At 48.6% G+C, this 15,849-nt stretch overlaps 1 protein-coding gene across 10 annotated transcripts in view; it reads left to right on the top strand.

Annotated features, from left to right (window-relative positions):
• The window catches only part of AP2A1 (adaptor related protein complex 2 subunit alpha 1), a 51,093-nt gene that overhangs the window by 12,718 nt on the left and 22,526 nt on the right, over nucleotides 1-15,849 (top strand). For 7 of the 10 annotated variants that reach the window (XM_053260898.1, XM_053260897.1, XM_053260903.1 and 4 more), the window contains exons 6-13: nucleotides 544-645; nucleotides 2,405-2,513; nucleotides 4,413-4,563; nucleotides 4,901-5,069; nucleotides 7,023-7,160; nucleotides 7,382-7,564; nucleotides 7,700-7,797; nucleotides 12,425-12,656. In XM_053260898.1, coding sequence (XP_053116873.1) covers nucleotides 544-645; nucleotides 2,405-2,513; nucleotides 4,413-4,563; nucleotides 4,901-5,069; nucleotides 7,023-7,160; nucleotides 7,382-7,564; nucleotides 7,700-7,797; nucleotides 12,425-12,656 — 1,182 coding nt within the window. The remainder of the gene's footprint in view (nucleotides 1-543; nucleotides 646-2,404; nucleotides 2,514-4,412; nucleotides 4,564-4,900; nucleotides 5,070-7,022; nucleotides 7,161-7,381; nucleotides 7,565-7,699; nucleotides 7,798-12,424; nucleotides 12,657-15,849) is intronic. The other 3 variants (XM_053260899.1, XM_053260905.1, XM_053260902.1) reach the window with 1 other exon arrangement.

The raw sequence follows: 15,849 nt of genomic DNA, 5'->3' as shown, positions 1-15,849 counted from the left end.
CAATTTATTATGGCTGGGAATGATGAGAGTTGTAGTTCAACAACAGCTGGAGGACCAAATTTGCACACCTCTGCCCCATGAACATTCAGAACTTTCTACTCCTCTTATACCCAGTGCTCAGTTTATTCAAAGAAAAAGAAAAAAATTGCCAGAACTCTGGATTGACTGGAGAACAGGTCCCTTGTTGCAGGAGCCCCAGAAGAGTGGGATCTATGATGACTCAAATGATGCATCCTGCATGTGCATTTCCTCTTCTCATCTTCCTATTGTGTCAGCCTATAGGTACATGAGAGATGCAGTTTATGAGATTCCAATAACCAGCACGCTTCTGCCCGAATGAAGCATGTAGTTTGATCCACTGTAGTAGTGCTGCATTTCCTACCTCTACACTCTGCATTTCCTACTTCGCCATCAAAATGGCTTGCGCCACACACACAGAGTGGTGGCCAGAAAGTAGTACATCTTGGAATTCCTGCTGCATGCTCGCACATCCCAGTGGCTTCACCTGTTTCCCCCTATCTGCCCCCCCCGCCCCCCATGCAGGGTGTGGTCACAGCTGCTGTCAGCCTCATTGCCTGCCTCTGCAAGAAGAATCCTGATGACTTCAAGACGTGTGTCTCCTTGGCTGTGTCCAGGCTTAGCAGGGTGAGATCTGCGTTCTTGGGGAGAGGGTAGCTGGGAGCTCTTTCTTTTACCTTTCACTCAAAAGGCAAGGGAGTGGTTCTCAAAATGGCTGAAGGCCATGAGAGTCCTGTGCCTGGGAACCAGGAGTCCCAGGTGACTGGAGATGAGGAATCTGTAAGTGCAGATTCCTCATCTCCAGCATCCAACGCTGCTTCAAACCAAATGTTCCCAACCTCCGGTCCCCAGATGTTGGACCATCCCTAGCCGCAATGGCCTGCGTTGTTGTAGTCCCAACAACAGCATCTGGGGACCTACGGTTAGGAACACCTGCTGTGGACCAGGTACTCTTAATGCACATGTATACTTTCTATTATTTTGTATCATGGTGTTCTGCTGTCAGGGGGTTGGGGGTAAGGTGAATCGCAGAGAGAACAGCAGCTAGGCTGTGGAGGGGATTGGTGGCCATGTCTTTGTGGCTGCTGACCCAGGAAGGGAGGTGTGTAAGATCTCTGGTATCTCTTCTAGCCAGGAGCAGCAATAACAGTCTGCTTAGGAACTTACTTGTGAGTCAAGGCCTGAGATGTTCCTCGTGGATAGGGAGGTGGGGCATGGAACAGGAAGGAGGGACCGCATTGGAGAGCTGCCTAAGCCGGTTAGGGTCTTTGCTCTCTGAGCAGTTCTGGGAACAAGGCATGTGGACGCTTGTCAGCCTATCCAGTTCAGTTCAGTTTTATTTCATTCTCTGACCAGCAATACAAAATAGACAGATTAAAAAAAGTAAGCATTAATAACAATTCATCCTAAAGTATGACAACTGGATTAAGTGTTAGAGTCTGTCTGATTCTGTTAGCCACCACACAAAATTTGGCTACATTATATGTGATGTCAGAATCATGGTCAGCAAGAAGAAAACCAACAAAAACCTCATCTGAACAGCCTGGAAAATTTCTTGAACTAGAAGAGAAGACGAGAATCTCAATAAAAAGTACAGTATAATAAAACATTACCTATAGGCTTACCTGTTGCATCTCCACACGGGCATACCCATTCCTCATAAGGAATCCGCTTAAACCTACCTTCCAGAACTGCTGACGGGAGAGCATTAAAACGTGCCAATGAGAACATCCTTCTATACTTAGGCACTGTTAACATGCTAATTTACCTAGCTGGTTTGGAGTTATATATTTGGTTCCCAAGGTAAAACATATTTGTAACGTAACTTAGATCGATTTGGCATGTGATGTCTAGGAGCCTGGTTTTCCGTCTGTAACTGATAGCAGCTTAGGGGAACTACTGCCTCCGGAGTCAGACAGACCCTTGCTCCATCTAGCTCAGTATTGTTTCACTCTGACAGTGGCAGTCAGCAGGTTTTCTCAGCCCTACCTGGAGATTGAACCTGGAACCTTCTGCGCACTAAGCAGATGCTGTGCCACTGACCCCATCTACCCAGCTTGAGGGGTGGGGAGGGGGGATTTAAACTGGGGAAATGACACAGGGCTCCCGATTCCAGTTGCCCCATTTCATGTTTGCTTTTGAGCAAAGGGGGGGAAAACCCCAAACATCAAGAGATCCAATAATGGGTTTCCCACATCATGTCCAGTTTGGTTCTGACTGCCAGGCTTCTTGGGTTTTTTTGGTACTGGAATTTATAAGAATGCGGTTGGCTCTGGATAAGGATGTTCTAATAGCACAAGCTTTTGAGAACTCTCCCATAGTGCTTTCTATTAATGCTCTTGCACACACGCGCCTTCTCTCTCTCTCGCTCTCTCTCTCCCTGCAGATTGTATCATCAGCCTCCACAGACCTCCAGGACTACACGTATTATTTCGTGCCAGCCCCCTGGCTCTCAGTCAAGCTCCTGCGGCTGCTGCAGTGCTATCCTCCCCCAGGTACGAAGTGGCCTGGAATTTGAGGTTGAGTGTGGGCATAACAGGAAGCTCAGGAAAGAGTGCAGCCAGCTCCTGGTGAAACTTAGATGCTTCTCTTTGGATCTGGCAGCAGCCCGGCTGTCACTAGTCTTCCACTCTCTGGTTTTGGGATTGTGGGTGGGATTGGGCCTAGCAGTGCTCTTGTCGTCATTAGGAGCCTTTTTGGTGTGCCTGCAGACTTGAGTTGCAGGGGGAAAGGGTCAGGCCAGGGCCCCTGGGTTCTGTGAAGGGCAGAGTCAAGTGATCTGCGCTTCAATTCTCTGATAGTAGGATCTCACAGCCAGATGTCTGGTTTTCTCTCTGAGAGCAGAGTGGGGCGTATGAATTTACAAATTATTTTAACTGGGCTGGGAAGGTGGCAGAAATAGGTTGAGGAGAAGAGGACGGCTCCAGTCCAGCCGTCCCATCAGGGCAAACTACAGAGGGGTGGCGAGGCTGAGCATTTGCCAGACTCCCAAAATGTCAACTGCACTGCTGTTCTCTCTTTGCATAGAGTATCCAGAAAGGTCAGAAACGATGCTAACCTGACTCTTCCAGGTTAAGAGTCCCCCCGGGGGGGGGGGAATTGCTACACACACACACACACACACACACACACACACACACACACACACACACACCCCAAAATCCTGGAGGTGGCACTGAATCCCTTTCTATACATGGGTCCATTGTTTATAGAGCAGCTGTTCATCCTTGCAGACCATCACAGGATTCTGCCGTAGGAGAGAAAGAGTAGCTGATCTGTGGATCTGCCTTTCTCTGCAACCAGAGGCAAGATTCCATGCATATGGAAACTGGAGAATCTCGTGAGGAAAGGGAAAGCAGATCTGCCTCTTCACTTCTGAATGTGCAGAAGCTGGTGCAGCTCAAGTGTGCTCTCTGCCTCCACTCCCATCAGTATGGCTGGCTGGCTGCCTCCACATTTGGATATGAATGGCTTTCTGCTTTTAGATCTGTGTGCAACTGCAGTGCATTTTAGCCTGTGAGCAGCTCTGGATCCAAGCCATGCTCTTGCAACCAGCATGCACAATTTTTAAGAGTAGCTGAATGTAATCGTGTGATGTCTGTCTTCGAGGCATTGCTACAAATATGGGTTTTATGAGAATTGGTTGAGGGGGTCTAGAAAAGTCATCCTCATAATACCTAGTATTTACAGAGCCCTTGAATAAGCACCTTGTTTTAGAGGTCTGCAGCATGCTTGGGCTGGGTTTGGATACTTATTTCTTTTGACGTTTATATCCCACTCGTCCTCTGAGGAGCCCAAAGCAGTGCACATGGTGGTGATGACCACCAATCTAGATAGTTTTAAAAAGGGATCAGAAAACTTCATGGAGGATCAGGCTATCAATGGCTATTAGAGATGGCATATCCCTGAACACCAGCAGGTAAGGGAGGTTGCCCTCTTTCCCCCACTTGCAGGTTTCCCTGATGTACCTGGTTGGCCACCACATGAAGCAGGATATGAAACTTGATAGGATTTTGGCCATATCCAGTGGGGCTTTTCTTGTGGACCCTCTGCTAACTGAGCAAAGAAGCACCTTTTTAAAGTGGTGATTCTCTTTATTGAGCAGGGGGAGAGCAATTGGCCCTATCAATCCACAGCACAGCATCCCTGCAGTGGCTGTTGCTGGTGTCTACCTTATGTTTCTTTTTTAGATTGTGAGCCCATTGGGGACTGGGAGCCATCTTATTTATTTCTTTATATCTACGTAAACCGCTTTAGGAACATTGGTTGAAAAGTGGTTTATAAATATTTGTTGTATTTGTATTTGTGTATGCTGTGAGCCAGGACTTCTGGGTTCTGTGTCTGCCAGTCTCACTTGAAAATGCCTTTACCCTCACTCTCTGCCTTCCCCATAGAAGATGCAGCAGTGAAAGGACGCCTGGTTGAGTGCCTGGAGACCATCCTCAACAAGGCCCAGGAACCGCCCAAGTCCAAGAAGGTTCAGCATTCCAACGCCAAGAATGCCATTCTCTTTGAAGCAATCAGCCTCATTATCCACTACGACAGGTGAGCAACTGATCCTGCTATTCCTCCCTATCCTTAAATCTTCTAAACGGGACAAAACAAAGACCACTTGAGTCATTCAGAGGTGTTTCCCTGTTAATTTGGGGAGCATCACAGTGGTCCTGCTAGCCTTTATGTAGAATCAGCAGGCAAAGCCAGACGGAGAAGAACGCAATGATGAAAAATGGGGACATTAAAAACATAACATGGAGCCGTTTAGACAGCAACCAAACATTAGAATCTGGGCCATCTCTGATGACCAGAGAGAGATGAGAGATTTGTGCTCAACCTCGATCCTTGGAGCTCAGTCTGGAATTAATTCTGCCTTCTTGGACCACAGTGAACCCAACCTTTTGGTGCGGGCATGTAACCAGCTAGGCCAGTTCCTACAGCATCGGGAGACCAACCTGCGATACCTGGCACTGGAGAGCATGTGCACCCTGGCCAGCTCCGAATTCTCCCATGAGGCCGTCAAGACACACATTGAGACTGTCATCAATGCCCTCAAGGTCAGAATCTGTAAGGGCATGTACAGTGCAAACAGGCAAGGCAGCCTACATGGGGAGTGGGGAAATAAGTTGTCTGCATGAAGCTGTAGGGCTAGAAGTATCCCTGTTTGCCATTAGCCAAAATAGCTCCGGGGAATCACAGGGTTTTGGAGACAGTATCCAACTGCACAGGAGTTGCTGAGGATGTGTGTGTGTGGTACAGAAGTATGCAAGTGTGTGTCGGGGCTGTTGCCATGTGTGTGCGGATGCCACATGCAGGCTGCTGGGAGCAGTGCTGCAGCTGCATGTGGACTTTTGAACAGCAAGCCCCGCACCCAGTTAAGTGGTGGGGAAGCGGTGGAGCAGGTATCTGCTTACCTGTATTTAAAGGAACCGACCCCACCCCACCGAACCGGTTTTATTCTATTTATAAAATTGTAATATAAAATAATATTTATTCTATTTATAAAATGGGCATTTATAGCTTTATAGTGCCAAACTAAGTATGCTAGCTTTTGGTTTGAATCTGAGCTCTTAAAACTCCATAAAGAGAAAATTTATTCTGTCTGAGCTTTTCTGAAAGTAGCATCTTCTTGATATGGGGATTGGTTTTGACCTGTGCATTCGGCTCCTGCTTGCTGTATTATCTTCTCTGCCACTTATCAATATTTGATAATTCTCGGGGAATAGTGCTAGATTCCCTCAGTAGATAAGATCTGGAATAACTGGATCACATACAGACCAAAAGCCTTGAATTAATTAACTAGGAAATATATTTATAGCTGTTTTCATTACTTTAAATGTAAGTCTTCAATAGAGTCTTTTTTCTTTCTCAGAAAAATTCTGAATATCATATTTTAACTATTATTGTTTTCAGCTGAGTTTTAACACTCAGTGATTGCAATAATAGTTAGAATATGTTCAGAATTTTTCTGAAACAAAGATTTTCTGAAAAAGAAAAACAGACTATTAGAGTCTTAAGTTTACTATATCAAGAAGATGCTACTTTCAGAAAAGCTCGGACAGAATAACTTTTGTCTGTATGGAATTTTAAGTGCCTGGCTTCAACACCAAAACAACACCAAGTCCAAGGAAAACAGAACCCCTCTTTCCCCACCTTATCCTCCACTCATTCTGTTCACTCCTCCTGTGGGGAAGGCACCTTAACCATCCAGGCAGCCAGGGCCCAGGTGACAGAGAGGGGAGTCTGCAGAGGACGCCAGAAGAGAGGAAGCCCAGTCAAACGAGCATGCAGGGACATTGGACACCAGACCCCAGATTTCAGGAGTCCCTGCAGCCACCTTCCTTCTGTCCTCCTCCCCACTTCCTTTCTTCCTCCCTCCTTTGCCAGGAGAAAGCCTCACTCTTCTCGGCTGCCGTGTGAGGACAACTCCCTGGGTTATCATCCCATGCTCGCTCCAGGGCAGGACGTATGCTAATTCTAAAGCTATAAAAGTAGCCGGATGGTAACCCTTCCTCACACGGGAGGGGCTGAGGGAGGAAGGAAGGAGTGGCTCACCAGCAGTGTCTTCCCCGCCAGGCTTGCCATTGGTGCGCAGCACAGTGGGAGGGAGAGAAAAGGAAGGAGCGGCTTGGCTCTGCTCAGCTCGATGGTGGGGGGAAAGTAAGATGTGACCGGGGTGGGTGGATGGAGGAGAAGGTTCAGTTCACCTTTCCCCCTCCACCTGCATGCCATCCCACGCTGTGCAACTGGAAACTGTTAAAAGGAAGGATTGGCACAGTGCAGCATGGCTTGGCTGGGCGGGGGAAAGGAAAAGGCAGCACAGTGAGTGCCTGCTGAAAACAGCTGCATGGGGGTCTGGAGTTCTGTGCACGCGCGCTCTTGCACACACCTTAGAGGGGAAGGTAGCTCCCAGATGCTTATAGTTCTATAGACCAAATCAGGTTGGAGAGAGGCTGGATATTTGCTAAAGGCAAGAGCTCAGCTCTCACTGCCTACTCTCCCTTCCCCAGACGGAGCGGGATGTGAGCGTGCGCCAGCGGGCTGCTGATCTCCTCTACGCCATGTGTGACCGCACAAATGCCAAGCAGATAGTCTCAGAGATGCTTAGCTACCTGGAGACAGCGGATTACTCCATCCGTGAAGAGATTGTAAGTCAAGACTCCTAATGCAGGGAAGTGGGAGTGGGTGAGAGGTTCTGGAAGCTAAAGTTTGTTTCTTCATTTTGGTGGATTTCTGTGGAGAAGACTTTGGGGTTGATGGTTGGCTGGAGCTCCCAGGTTCTCTTGGGAATCTGATATGGGAAGTGGGTCCTTTTTGGAACTAGATGTGGTGGGAGCTGGCAGAGAATACTTCAGTCTTCTTTTCTCAGGTGCTGAAGGTGGCTATCCTGGCGGAGAAATACGCGGTAGACTACAGCTGGTATGTGGACACCATCCTCAACTTGATCCGTATTGCTGGGGACTATGTGAGCGAGGAAGTGTGGTACCGCGTCATCCAGATCGTCATTAACCGGGACGATGTGCAAGGCTATGCCGCCAAGACTGTCTTTGAGGTGGGTGGGATTGATGAGGAATATTGCATGTCTCTTCCTTAGCTACCTGTAAGTGTGGAAAGAAGCCTTTCCTTTCATTTGTCAGTGCTTCTCCCTACGTACCCATAATACATTGCCCAATCTTAATTTTCATAGGCCCTGCAGGCTCCTGCTTGTCATGAGAACATGGTGAAAGTTGGTGGCTACATCTTAGGAGAATTTGGGAACCTCATTGCTGGAGATCCTCGCTCCAGGTAAGGAATTGTGGGTAAGGAGGGTGGAACCTAGGAGAAGAAGCCACTATCCCATCCTCTCTCAGAAGCTTGGAATGGGTTATGATGCATCTTCCTCTCCTTTTGTCCCCAAATCAGTTCAGTGAAGTATGTTAGGTGGAGGTCTTGTTCAAGGCCACTCAGTGACCTTCAAGGACAGCATGGTGCAGTGATTAGAGTGTTGGACTAAGACTGAGAGACCTGAGTTCAGATCCCTGTTCAGCCATGAAACTCACTGGGTGACTCTGGACCAGTAATTTCTCTCTCAGCCTCAACTACCTCACAGGATCGATTATTTATTTATTTATTTAAAATATTTATACCCCGCCCCTCCAGTACACTACTGCTCGGGGTGGCTCACAACAATAAAATAGCTACAGTATACAATAAAAGTAATAAAATTAACCAAATTGAGTAAACAGGTTAAAAGTCAGGTTAAAAACCACAATTCGTATAAAGTTCAAATTAAAAAATATATTTTAAAAGCTAAAAACAGAGTTCTAAAAATTAAAGAACCTACCAGATATAACCAAAAATGGAGCATTTAAAAGGTGTGTCTTTGGTTGTTTTTTAAAAACACTGAGGGAGGGAGCATGGCAAAGCTCTTCAGGGAGGGCATTCCAAAGCCGAGGGGCCACAACTGAAAAGGCCCTGTCTCTAGTCCCTACCAACCAGAGCTCTGTTAGTGGTGGGGCCACGAGCAGGGTCTGAGACGATGAACGGAGGCAGATTCATATGGGTGAATGCGGTCTGACAGGTACCCTGTCCCCAAGCCATGTAGAGTTTTAAATGTCAATACCACCACCTTGAATCTAGCCCGGAAGTGGACCGGTAACTAATGAAGGTGCCGCAGGATGGGTGTGATACTCATGAAATGGCTTGTACCCGCAAGCATTCTTGCAGCAGCATCCCGGACCAGCTGAAGCTTCCAACCAGTCTTCAAGGGCAGCCCCACATAGAGCACATTGCAGTAGTCCAATCTGGATGTCACCAATGCATGAATGATTGAGGTCAGGTCCGACCTTCAAGTAGGGTTGCAGCTGGCGTATCAGCCATAGTTGGTAAAAGGCGCTTCTGCACACCGCTGCCACCTGCGCCTCTAAGGACAACGTCGGGTCCAGATGCACCCCCAAGCTGCGGACTTTGTCTTTCAGAGGGAGTGTGACCTTGTCCAAGACCAGATTTGCCTCATTACTTGGATGATTAGTTCTACCAACCCAGAGCACTTCTGTCTTATCTGGATTAAGTTTCAGCTTGTTTGCCCCCATCCAGAACAGCCTTCAAGCCCCGATTCAGAGTGTCCACTGCCTCCCTGGTGTCTGCTGACTTAAAAGATAGGTAGAGCTGGGTGTCATCAGCATATTGATGGCACCGCCGCACCCACGGATGACCTCTCCCGGGGGTTTCATGCAAATGATAAACAGCATGGGGGACAGAATTGGTCCTTGTGGCACCCTATATGCCAAAGGCCAAGGTGTGGAGCAAGCATCCCCCAGCACCACCTTCTGAGTACGACCCTCCAGGTAGGTGCGGAGCCACCATATAACTGTGCCCCCAAGTCCCAACCTGGAGAGACATCCCAGAAGGATACCATGGTCGATGGTATCAAAAGCCGCTGAGAAGTCCAGGAGGATCAACAGAGTCACACTCCCTCTGTCCATCTCCTGGTGTAGGTCATCCACCAGGGCATCCAAGGCAGTTTCAGTCCCATATCCAGGTTGGAAGCCAGACTGGAAAGGATCTAAGTAATCAGATTCATCCATGACTGCCTGGAGCTAAGACGCCACAACGCTCTCCAACACCTTGACCAAGAAGGGGAGGTTTGAAACTGGTCGAAAGTTATTTAAGTCATCCGAGTCCAATGAGAGCTTTTTAAGGAGGGGCCTAATGACTGCCTCTTTCAAGCGAGGGGGAACCACCCCTTGCTTTAGAGCAGGCCTGCTCAACTTAGGCCCCCCAGCTGTTTTTGGACTACAACTCCCATAATCCCCAGCCACTGTAGCCAATAGCCAGGGATTATGGGAGTTGTAGACCAACATCTGCAGGAGGGCCGAAGTTGAGCAGGCCTGCTCTAGAGAGACATTCACCACCCCCACCACCCATGGACCCAGCCCCTCCCATGAAGCCTTCACCAACCATGAAGGGCAACGGTCGAGGACGCACGTGGTAGGCCTCAGCCTTCTAGACAGCCTGTCCACCTCCTCAGGCAACACAATCTGAAAACCATCCAATATAACAAGACCAGATGGTGCATTGGCTACATCCAGTTCTGGTGCTGCAAAAAACTTAGCATCCAAGTCAGAATGGATATGAGTGATTTTAATCTGCAAAATGTAGTGCAAATTGGTCACAGCGGGCTGCCAAGGGTTCTGTTTGATAGTCTTTGGAGTCATCGCCTAGGAGGCCCCGAACCACTCGAAAAAGCTCCACTGGATGACATTGAGCTGATGCGATGGTTGATTGTCCATTATGAGAATAAACATAACCATGCACACTACTCTGGGCTCCTTGGAGTAAGAGCAAGCTATAAGTGTTATTACACTTATAGAGAGAGTGTAATACAATTGTAGAACACTAATTGTAGAGCACTATTTCTCAAATGTCTGGCAACTGACAGACATTTGTTCTCTGGATTAAAACTGGATGTATGTTTCACTTTTAAACGCCAAGTAGTTTGACTTTTGTGTGGTGGAAAAGAGAGAATGACCCACCCTCAGAGGGAGTTTGCTGTTTCTGCATGAGTCATGTACTCAAATATACCTCCTGATTTGGGTGGAGACCAGTCCACAGTAGTGGTACGTTCAGAGATGCAGTGAACAGGCTTCCCTGAGAACAGGTAACTTGTTGTGTGTCTGCATCAGAGTGGCATGTCCTTTCCCGTGCAGAGATGTGGCAAAATGACCTGCCTTCAGCTGACTGAGAAGATGAAAGGCCAGGAGAGTAGCCCTTCCCCAGGGTACACACGAAGCTGCTTTATACTGAATCAGACCATACTGTATGAATGCAAAACAAACCACTGGGCTGCATCCCCATCTCTAAGCACTCGTTTACAGCACCAGGCATTCTCCTCTCTGAGTGGGTATTTAGGGATGGGGCTGCAGCACAGCGGCAGAGCACAGGTTTTACATGCAAAGGGTCTCGAGTTCCATCTCCAGGTAGGGCTGAGAAAGACAGCCCGGAACCCCCGGAAGAGTTGCTGCCAATCAGTGTAGATAAAATTGAGCTAGATGGACTGATGGTTTGACTTGCTATAAGACAACTTCATATGTTCATAGACACCTAGAGGAGGAACTCTAGTTTCAGTGGCAGAGAACAGAATTTGCATGGAGAAGATCCAGGTTCAGTCCCCAACACCTCCAAGATGGGCTGAGAAAGACTGAAACTCTAGAGTGCTGCAGCCAGGGTGGAGATAGATGGACAAATGGTCTGTTTCGGAATAAAGCAGTTTCCTGTGTTCATATATATACTTTGTGCTCGTAAGAGCCATTCATTCTTTAATGCATCCCTCAAGACACTGGCACAGAGTTTTTGGAAATTACTGTTGTAGATAACAGGAACAACACTATAAATAGATAACTTAGAAAAAAACAAGTATGTTTCTCCATTCAGCACTTGTGTCTGACAAATCTATCGCTTTTCTAATTTGGTTGGAGAGGTGGTAGAGGCATTTTAGATTCTGAATGTTAATGGTGCTTTTTGTAATACTTCAGTTTTAGTGGCCGGTATTCAGTTATTTGGTACTCTCTAGAAGAAGTTGTGACAGATCAAAGCTGCATTGACATTTTAAATGTAACTACAAATTTATTTCCACTGTGACAGAAATTAGTTCATGGAAGTGTCTTTTCAGTTTTTCAAAATGTTCAGTGGTAGTGGTTGTTGATTTGTTGGGGTGCCTCCCTTGGGAACACATTACGGATCTCCACATGTCTATGAGAAAAGCCAGCATGGTGTAGAGGTTAAAGTGTTGGGCTAGGACTAGGGAGACCTGAGTTCAAATTCCTGTTCTGCTGTGAAACTCACTGGTTGACTCTGGGCCAGTCACTTCTCTCTCAGCCCCGCATCCCTCACAGGGTTCTTGTGAGGATAAACATAACGATGTACATACACTCTTCCTCCTTGGAGGAAGAGTATTTGGGTTATTTATATATGTGTATATGTATATGTGAGCTTCTTCCAGCAGATTTATCTGCAGCCTTCAGCTTTTTCAGTGAAGTGACAAATCTGTGTCTGTTTGTAGCACTTCAGACTGCAGCTGGCGGCTTGCATGATGTCATGTTCCACCACAGAAAACCAAACCAAAAAAGTCCACATTCCTATACATAGAAACCTGGCTTGTCAAGGAGAATGTTAGCCTAGAATCCTTCCCCAGAAAATCAAATGATTCATGTGAATCCCTGCTTACAGTCTGAAGTGGTACAGCCCACACACAAATTTATCATTCCAGGGAGAACTAGAGCTTAGGGGAGATTCAATCCCTTCCGTTCTTGACTCGGGGAAGCATGTTAGGACAGAGGATGTCCCTCCTTCAGATCCCATTCCCTCGCTCACAAACTCCTGGTGTATTTTCTCCAAGCCTCAGCCAGTCATGAACCCATATCTCCTCCTCCAGCCCTCTGGTGCAGTTCAACTTGCTACACTCCAAGTTTCACCTGTGCAGTGTGTCCACACGAGCTCTGCTTCTCTCCACCTACATCAAGTTCATCAATCTCTTCCCGGAGACCAAGGGCACCATCCAGGAAGTGCTGCGCTCAGACAGCCAGATCCGCAACGCTGACGTGGAGTTGCAGCAGCGTGCCGTTGAATACCTCAAGCTCAGCTCCATCGCCAGCACCGATGTCTTGGTAAGGGAGAGGTCAGAGATGCTGATCGAGGGTCTGGACTGGTAGCCAAGCCAAGGCAGGCTGTCCAGGGTGGGGTGGTTGGGGGGGGGGAGAAATTTCATTATTTTTTTCCATCATAAGAACAAGGACAGTCTTTGGCCCTGGACCATTCTCGGCTGGTGTAGGATGTCACCCAAGCTTGGGATTACATCCCCCCACATGCTCCAAAAGGCAGGAAGTCGTCATACTTGAAGATCCTTAACCCAGTGCATGTGGGCGGATCTCCTACTTCCTGCCTTTGCTCCAGAAGTCTCGCATTACAGCTCGCTGGCTCTGGCCTTGTTTACTAGGCCTCTTCTTTTCTTCTGCTTATATTCCTATTAGTTTTGACTATTTCCAATCTATTCTTCACCTGGTATTCTACTACTATTAGTTTTCTCTAGTTACTAAAGAAAAAAGAAAAAATTTTAAAAGAAAAAAACAATTTAATCTTAAAAAAAAATCATATCTTTTCTACTGCCCGTTCTGTTATTCGTTACCTCTCCTCACCTCTTGCCGACCCTTTGGCCGATGTCCACTAAGAAGACCTTCGGACTCCTGGCCGTTAGGGAGAGATCTGCCCGTCAGCGCCTGTTCCCGCCAAGAACCCGGGACTGTGAAAATCCTGTAAGGAAAATGGCGGATGTATCAGATGACCTTGCTGGCGCCAGTAGGCCACAGCGGTCCTTTCTGTCGCCATATACCGGTGAGGCGACTGGGCACAATTCATGCCACCAGCAATCCACCGTAGCAGGACACAAGTGGAGGCACAAGAAGCGGAGGCGTCCCGACAAGGAGGCCCCGTTGGTGGGAGAGCTTTCGCCCGGCAGCGCGGGCAAGATAAGCCCGTGAGATTTGGCCTTGCCACCACCCCCAACTCCTTTCGCTAGCAGTTGGGCGTGCAGGAGGAGGACTGCCTCAGCGAGTATTGGGGCCGCGCCGAAAGGAACGTCAGCAGGAGTGGCCGCCCCAGAGCCCGTCGGAATCAGACGGGGAGGACGTGCAGGATGACGAGGCAGGCGGTGCTGGGCCCGTGGACGGGGCGTTGGAGCACCCAGAAGGCCATGAACAGCTCCCCCCGGTGAGATCGGGACTTGCTCAGGGGGGTGAGGAGGTGGGTGCAGATGCCCCCTGTGTGGCCCCTCCCTCAGGGCCTACTCCTACAGGGAATGTGGGGGTTCCCCCCGATGCTGCCACTGTAAAGGGCTGGATTCAGGAGGCCGTTCAGGTCTCACTGGCAGCGGCGCTTAAAGCGCGGAAGCCTGCAAGGCATTGCAAGGCAGGCTGTGATCCATGTGTCGTCCTCAGACTCTCAGGAGGAGACGGTGCCCGCTAAGCAGCCCAGGGTGGCTATATGCCAGGACTCTGTGCCCAGGGGTAGGGGGAGGTCTTCAGACGAGTCAGGAGAGGACTCCCCAGATTTATTGTTACCCAGGGGCAGTGGGTCGGAGACATTGCTGGGCAACCCAGACAAGGGGCCCTCCTCCTCGGAAGAGGGGGAGATTATTGAGGACTCTGCAGCAAACTTACACAGTCAGAGGCTCTCTCTTATGGAGGATTTTCAGCCACTAATTAACCAGGCTATTGCTGCGCTTGATCTGAAGCCAGTTACAGAGGAACAGGTCTCTGCTGTGTCCAAGGGCTCCTTGGTGCTGCCTAAGGCTAAGGTACCGCAGATTAAATCAGTGATACCTGAGGGCTTTACTAATACCATCAAGGAGGAATGGGCGGCTATCGCGACTCCCAAAGCATATGTTGGCATTGGCTAGCAAATTGTACAACTCTGAGGAGGAGACTCTGGACTTGCTGAAGGTGCCACTTACGGATGCTCACTTCGGGGCCCTACTTAGTAGCATAGTGGTACCCAAGGATGGGGACTCCTCTTTTAAGGAGCCAGGAGACAGAAAAGCAGAATCTGCACTGCGCAGGGCCCACGAGGCTTCAGCAATGGCCATCAGAGCTGACACCACTGCGTCCTTGGTGTCTAGAGCATCGGTCTTGTGGATCGACGAGTTACCCAATGACCCTCCCGCTGATTAATCTAAGATGCGGCGTAAGCTACTTCGTCTGCAGAGGGTGGCTGCCTTTTCAGCGGATGCTACTCTGGACAGTGTTCAATTCTCGGCACGTGTGGTCAGTGCAGGTGTGGTCAGTGCAGGTGTCCTGGCAAGTCGCAACGTATGGCTGAAATATTGGAAAGTTGATAATATGTCTAAGGCTAATTTAGCTGCTGTTCCCTATGCTGGGGGGAAGCTAATTGGGGATGAGGCCCTGAAAGAGGTCCTCATTGAAACTAAGGATAAGCGCAGGGCTCTGCCATCAGCCCCTAGGAAGGAGGACAAGAGTTTTAATCATAGACTGATGCAAACCTTCAGGGTGTTTAGACGTCAGTTTTGTCAGAGGGAGCCTTTTAGGCCTTTTCAATCGCAGTGGAACAGATCCAGAGGCCAAGGCAGGCAAGGGTTCAATCAGCAGAACCGTCAGTCCTTTGGAAACCAGCAGCAGGGTCCCAAACAGCAGTCCTGACTCCCACTCAGGCAAAGTGGGGGCCTGCCATTTGGCCTGTCTGGAAAGAATCCATCAACGACAGGTGGGTTCTTTCCATTATCCTACACGGGTACAAAGTGGAGCTGGCCAGTCCCCCAGGAAACAGATTCCTCCTTACCCCTAGATCCAGGAAACCGGAAAAGCACAAGGGGTTGTCCATGGCCATTCAGTATTTGTTGGCTATAGGGGCCATAGAGGAGGTCCCACCTCTTCAGAGAGGCAAGGGCATCTATTTTGTGGTTTTTACGGTGCCAAAAAATGACGGATCGGTCAGGGCAGTTCTCAACCTATGCCCAGTCAACCGCTTTGTGATAAAAAGGAGGTTCAGGATGGAAACCCTTTGTACCATCTCAGAGGCATTGCAGATGGGGGACTACATGGCTTCAATAGATCTCCAGGAGGCCTATTTACACATCCCCATTCATCCACTCAGTCGACATATACTCTGCTTCTGCTACATGGGGAGGCATTATCAGTACAGAGCCCTTCCTTTCGGTCTCTCATCAGCCCCCTGAGTTTTTACGAAGGATCTAGTTTGCTAGTGGCCACTTTATGCACCGAGGGGGTCCACCTGTATTGTTACCTCGACAACTTGCTTATCCATACGAGTTCGGAAGGGGCAGTTCGG

Source organism: Hemicordylus capensis, chromosome 6 (genome assembly GCF_027244095.1).
Source record: "Hemicordylus capensis ecotype Gifberg chromosome 6, rHemCap1.1.pri, whole genome shotgun sequence".
NCBI classification, from domain to species: Eukaryota; Metazoa; Chordata; class Lepidosauria; order Squamata; family Cordylidae; genus Hemicordylus; species Hemicordylus capensis.
This window is presented reverse-complemented; position numbering and strand designations above follow the sequence as displayed.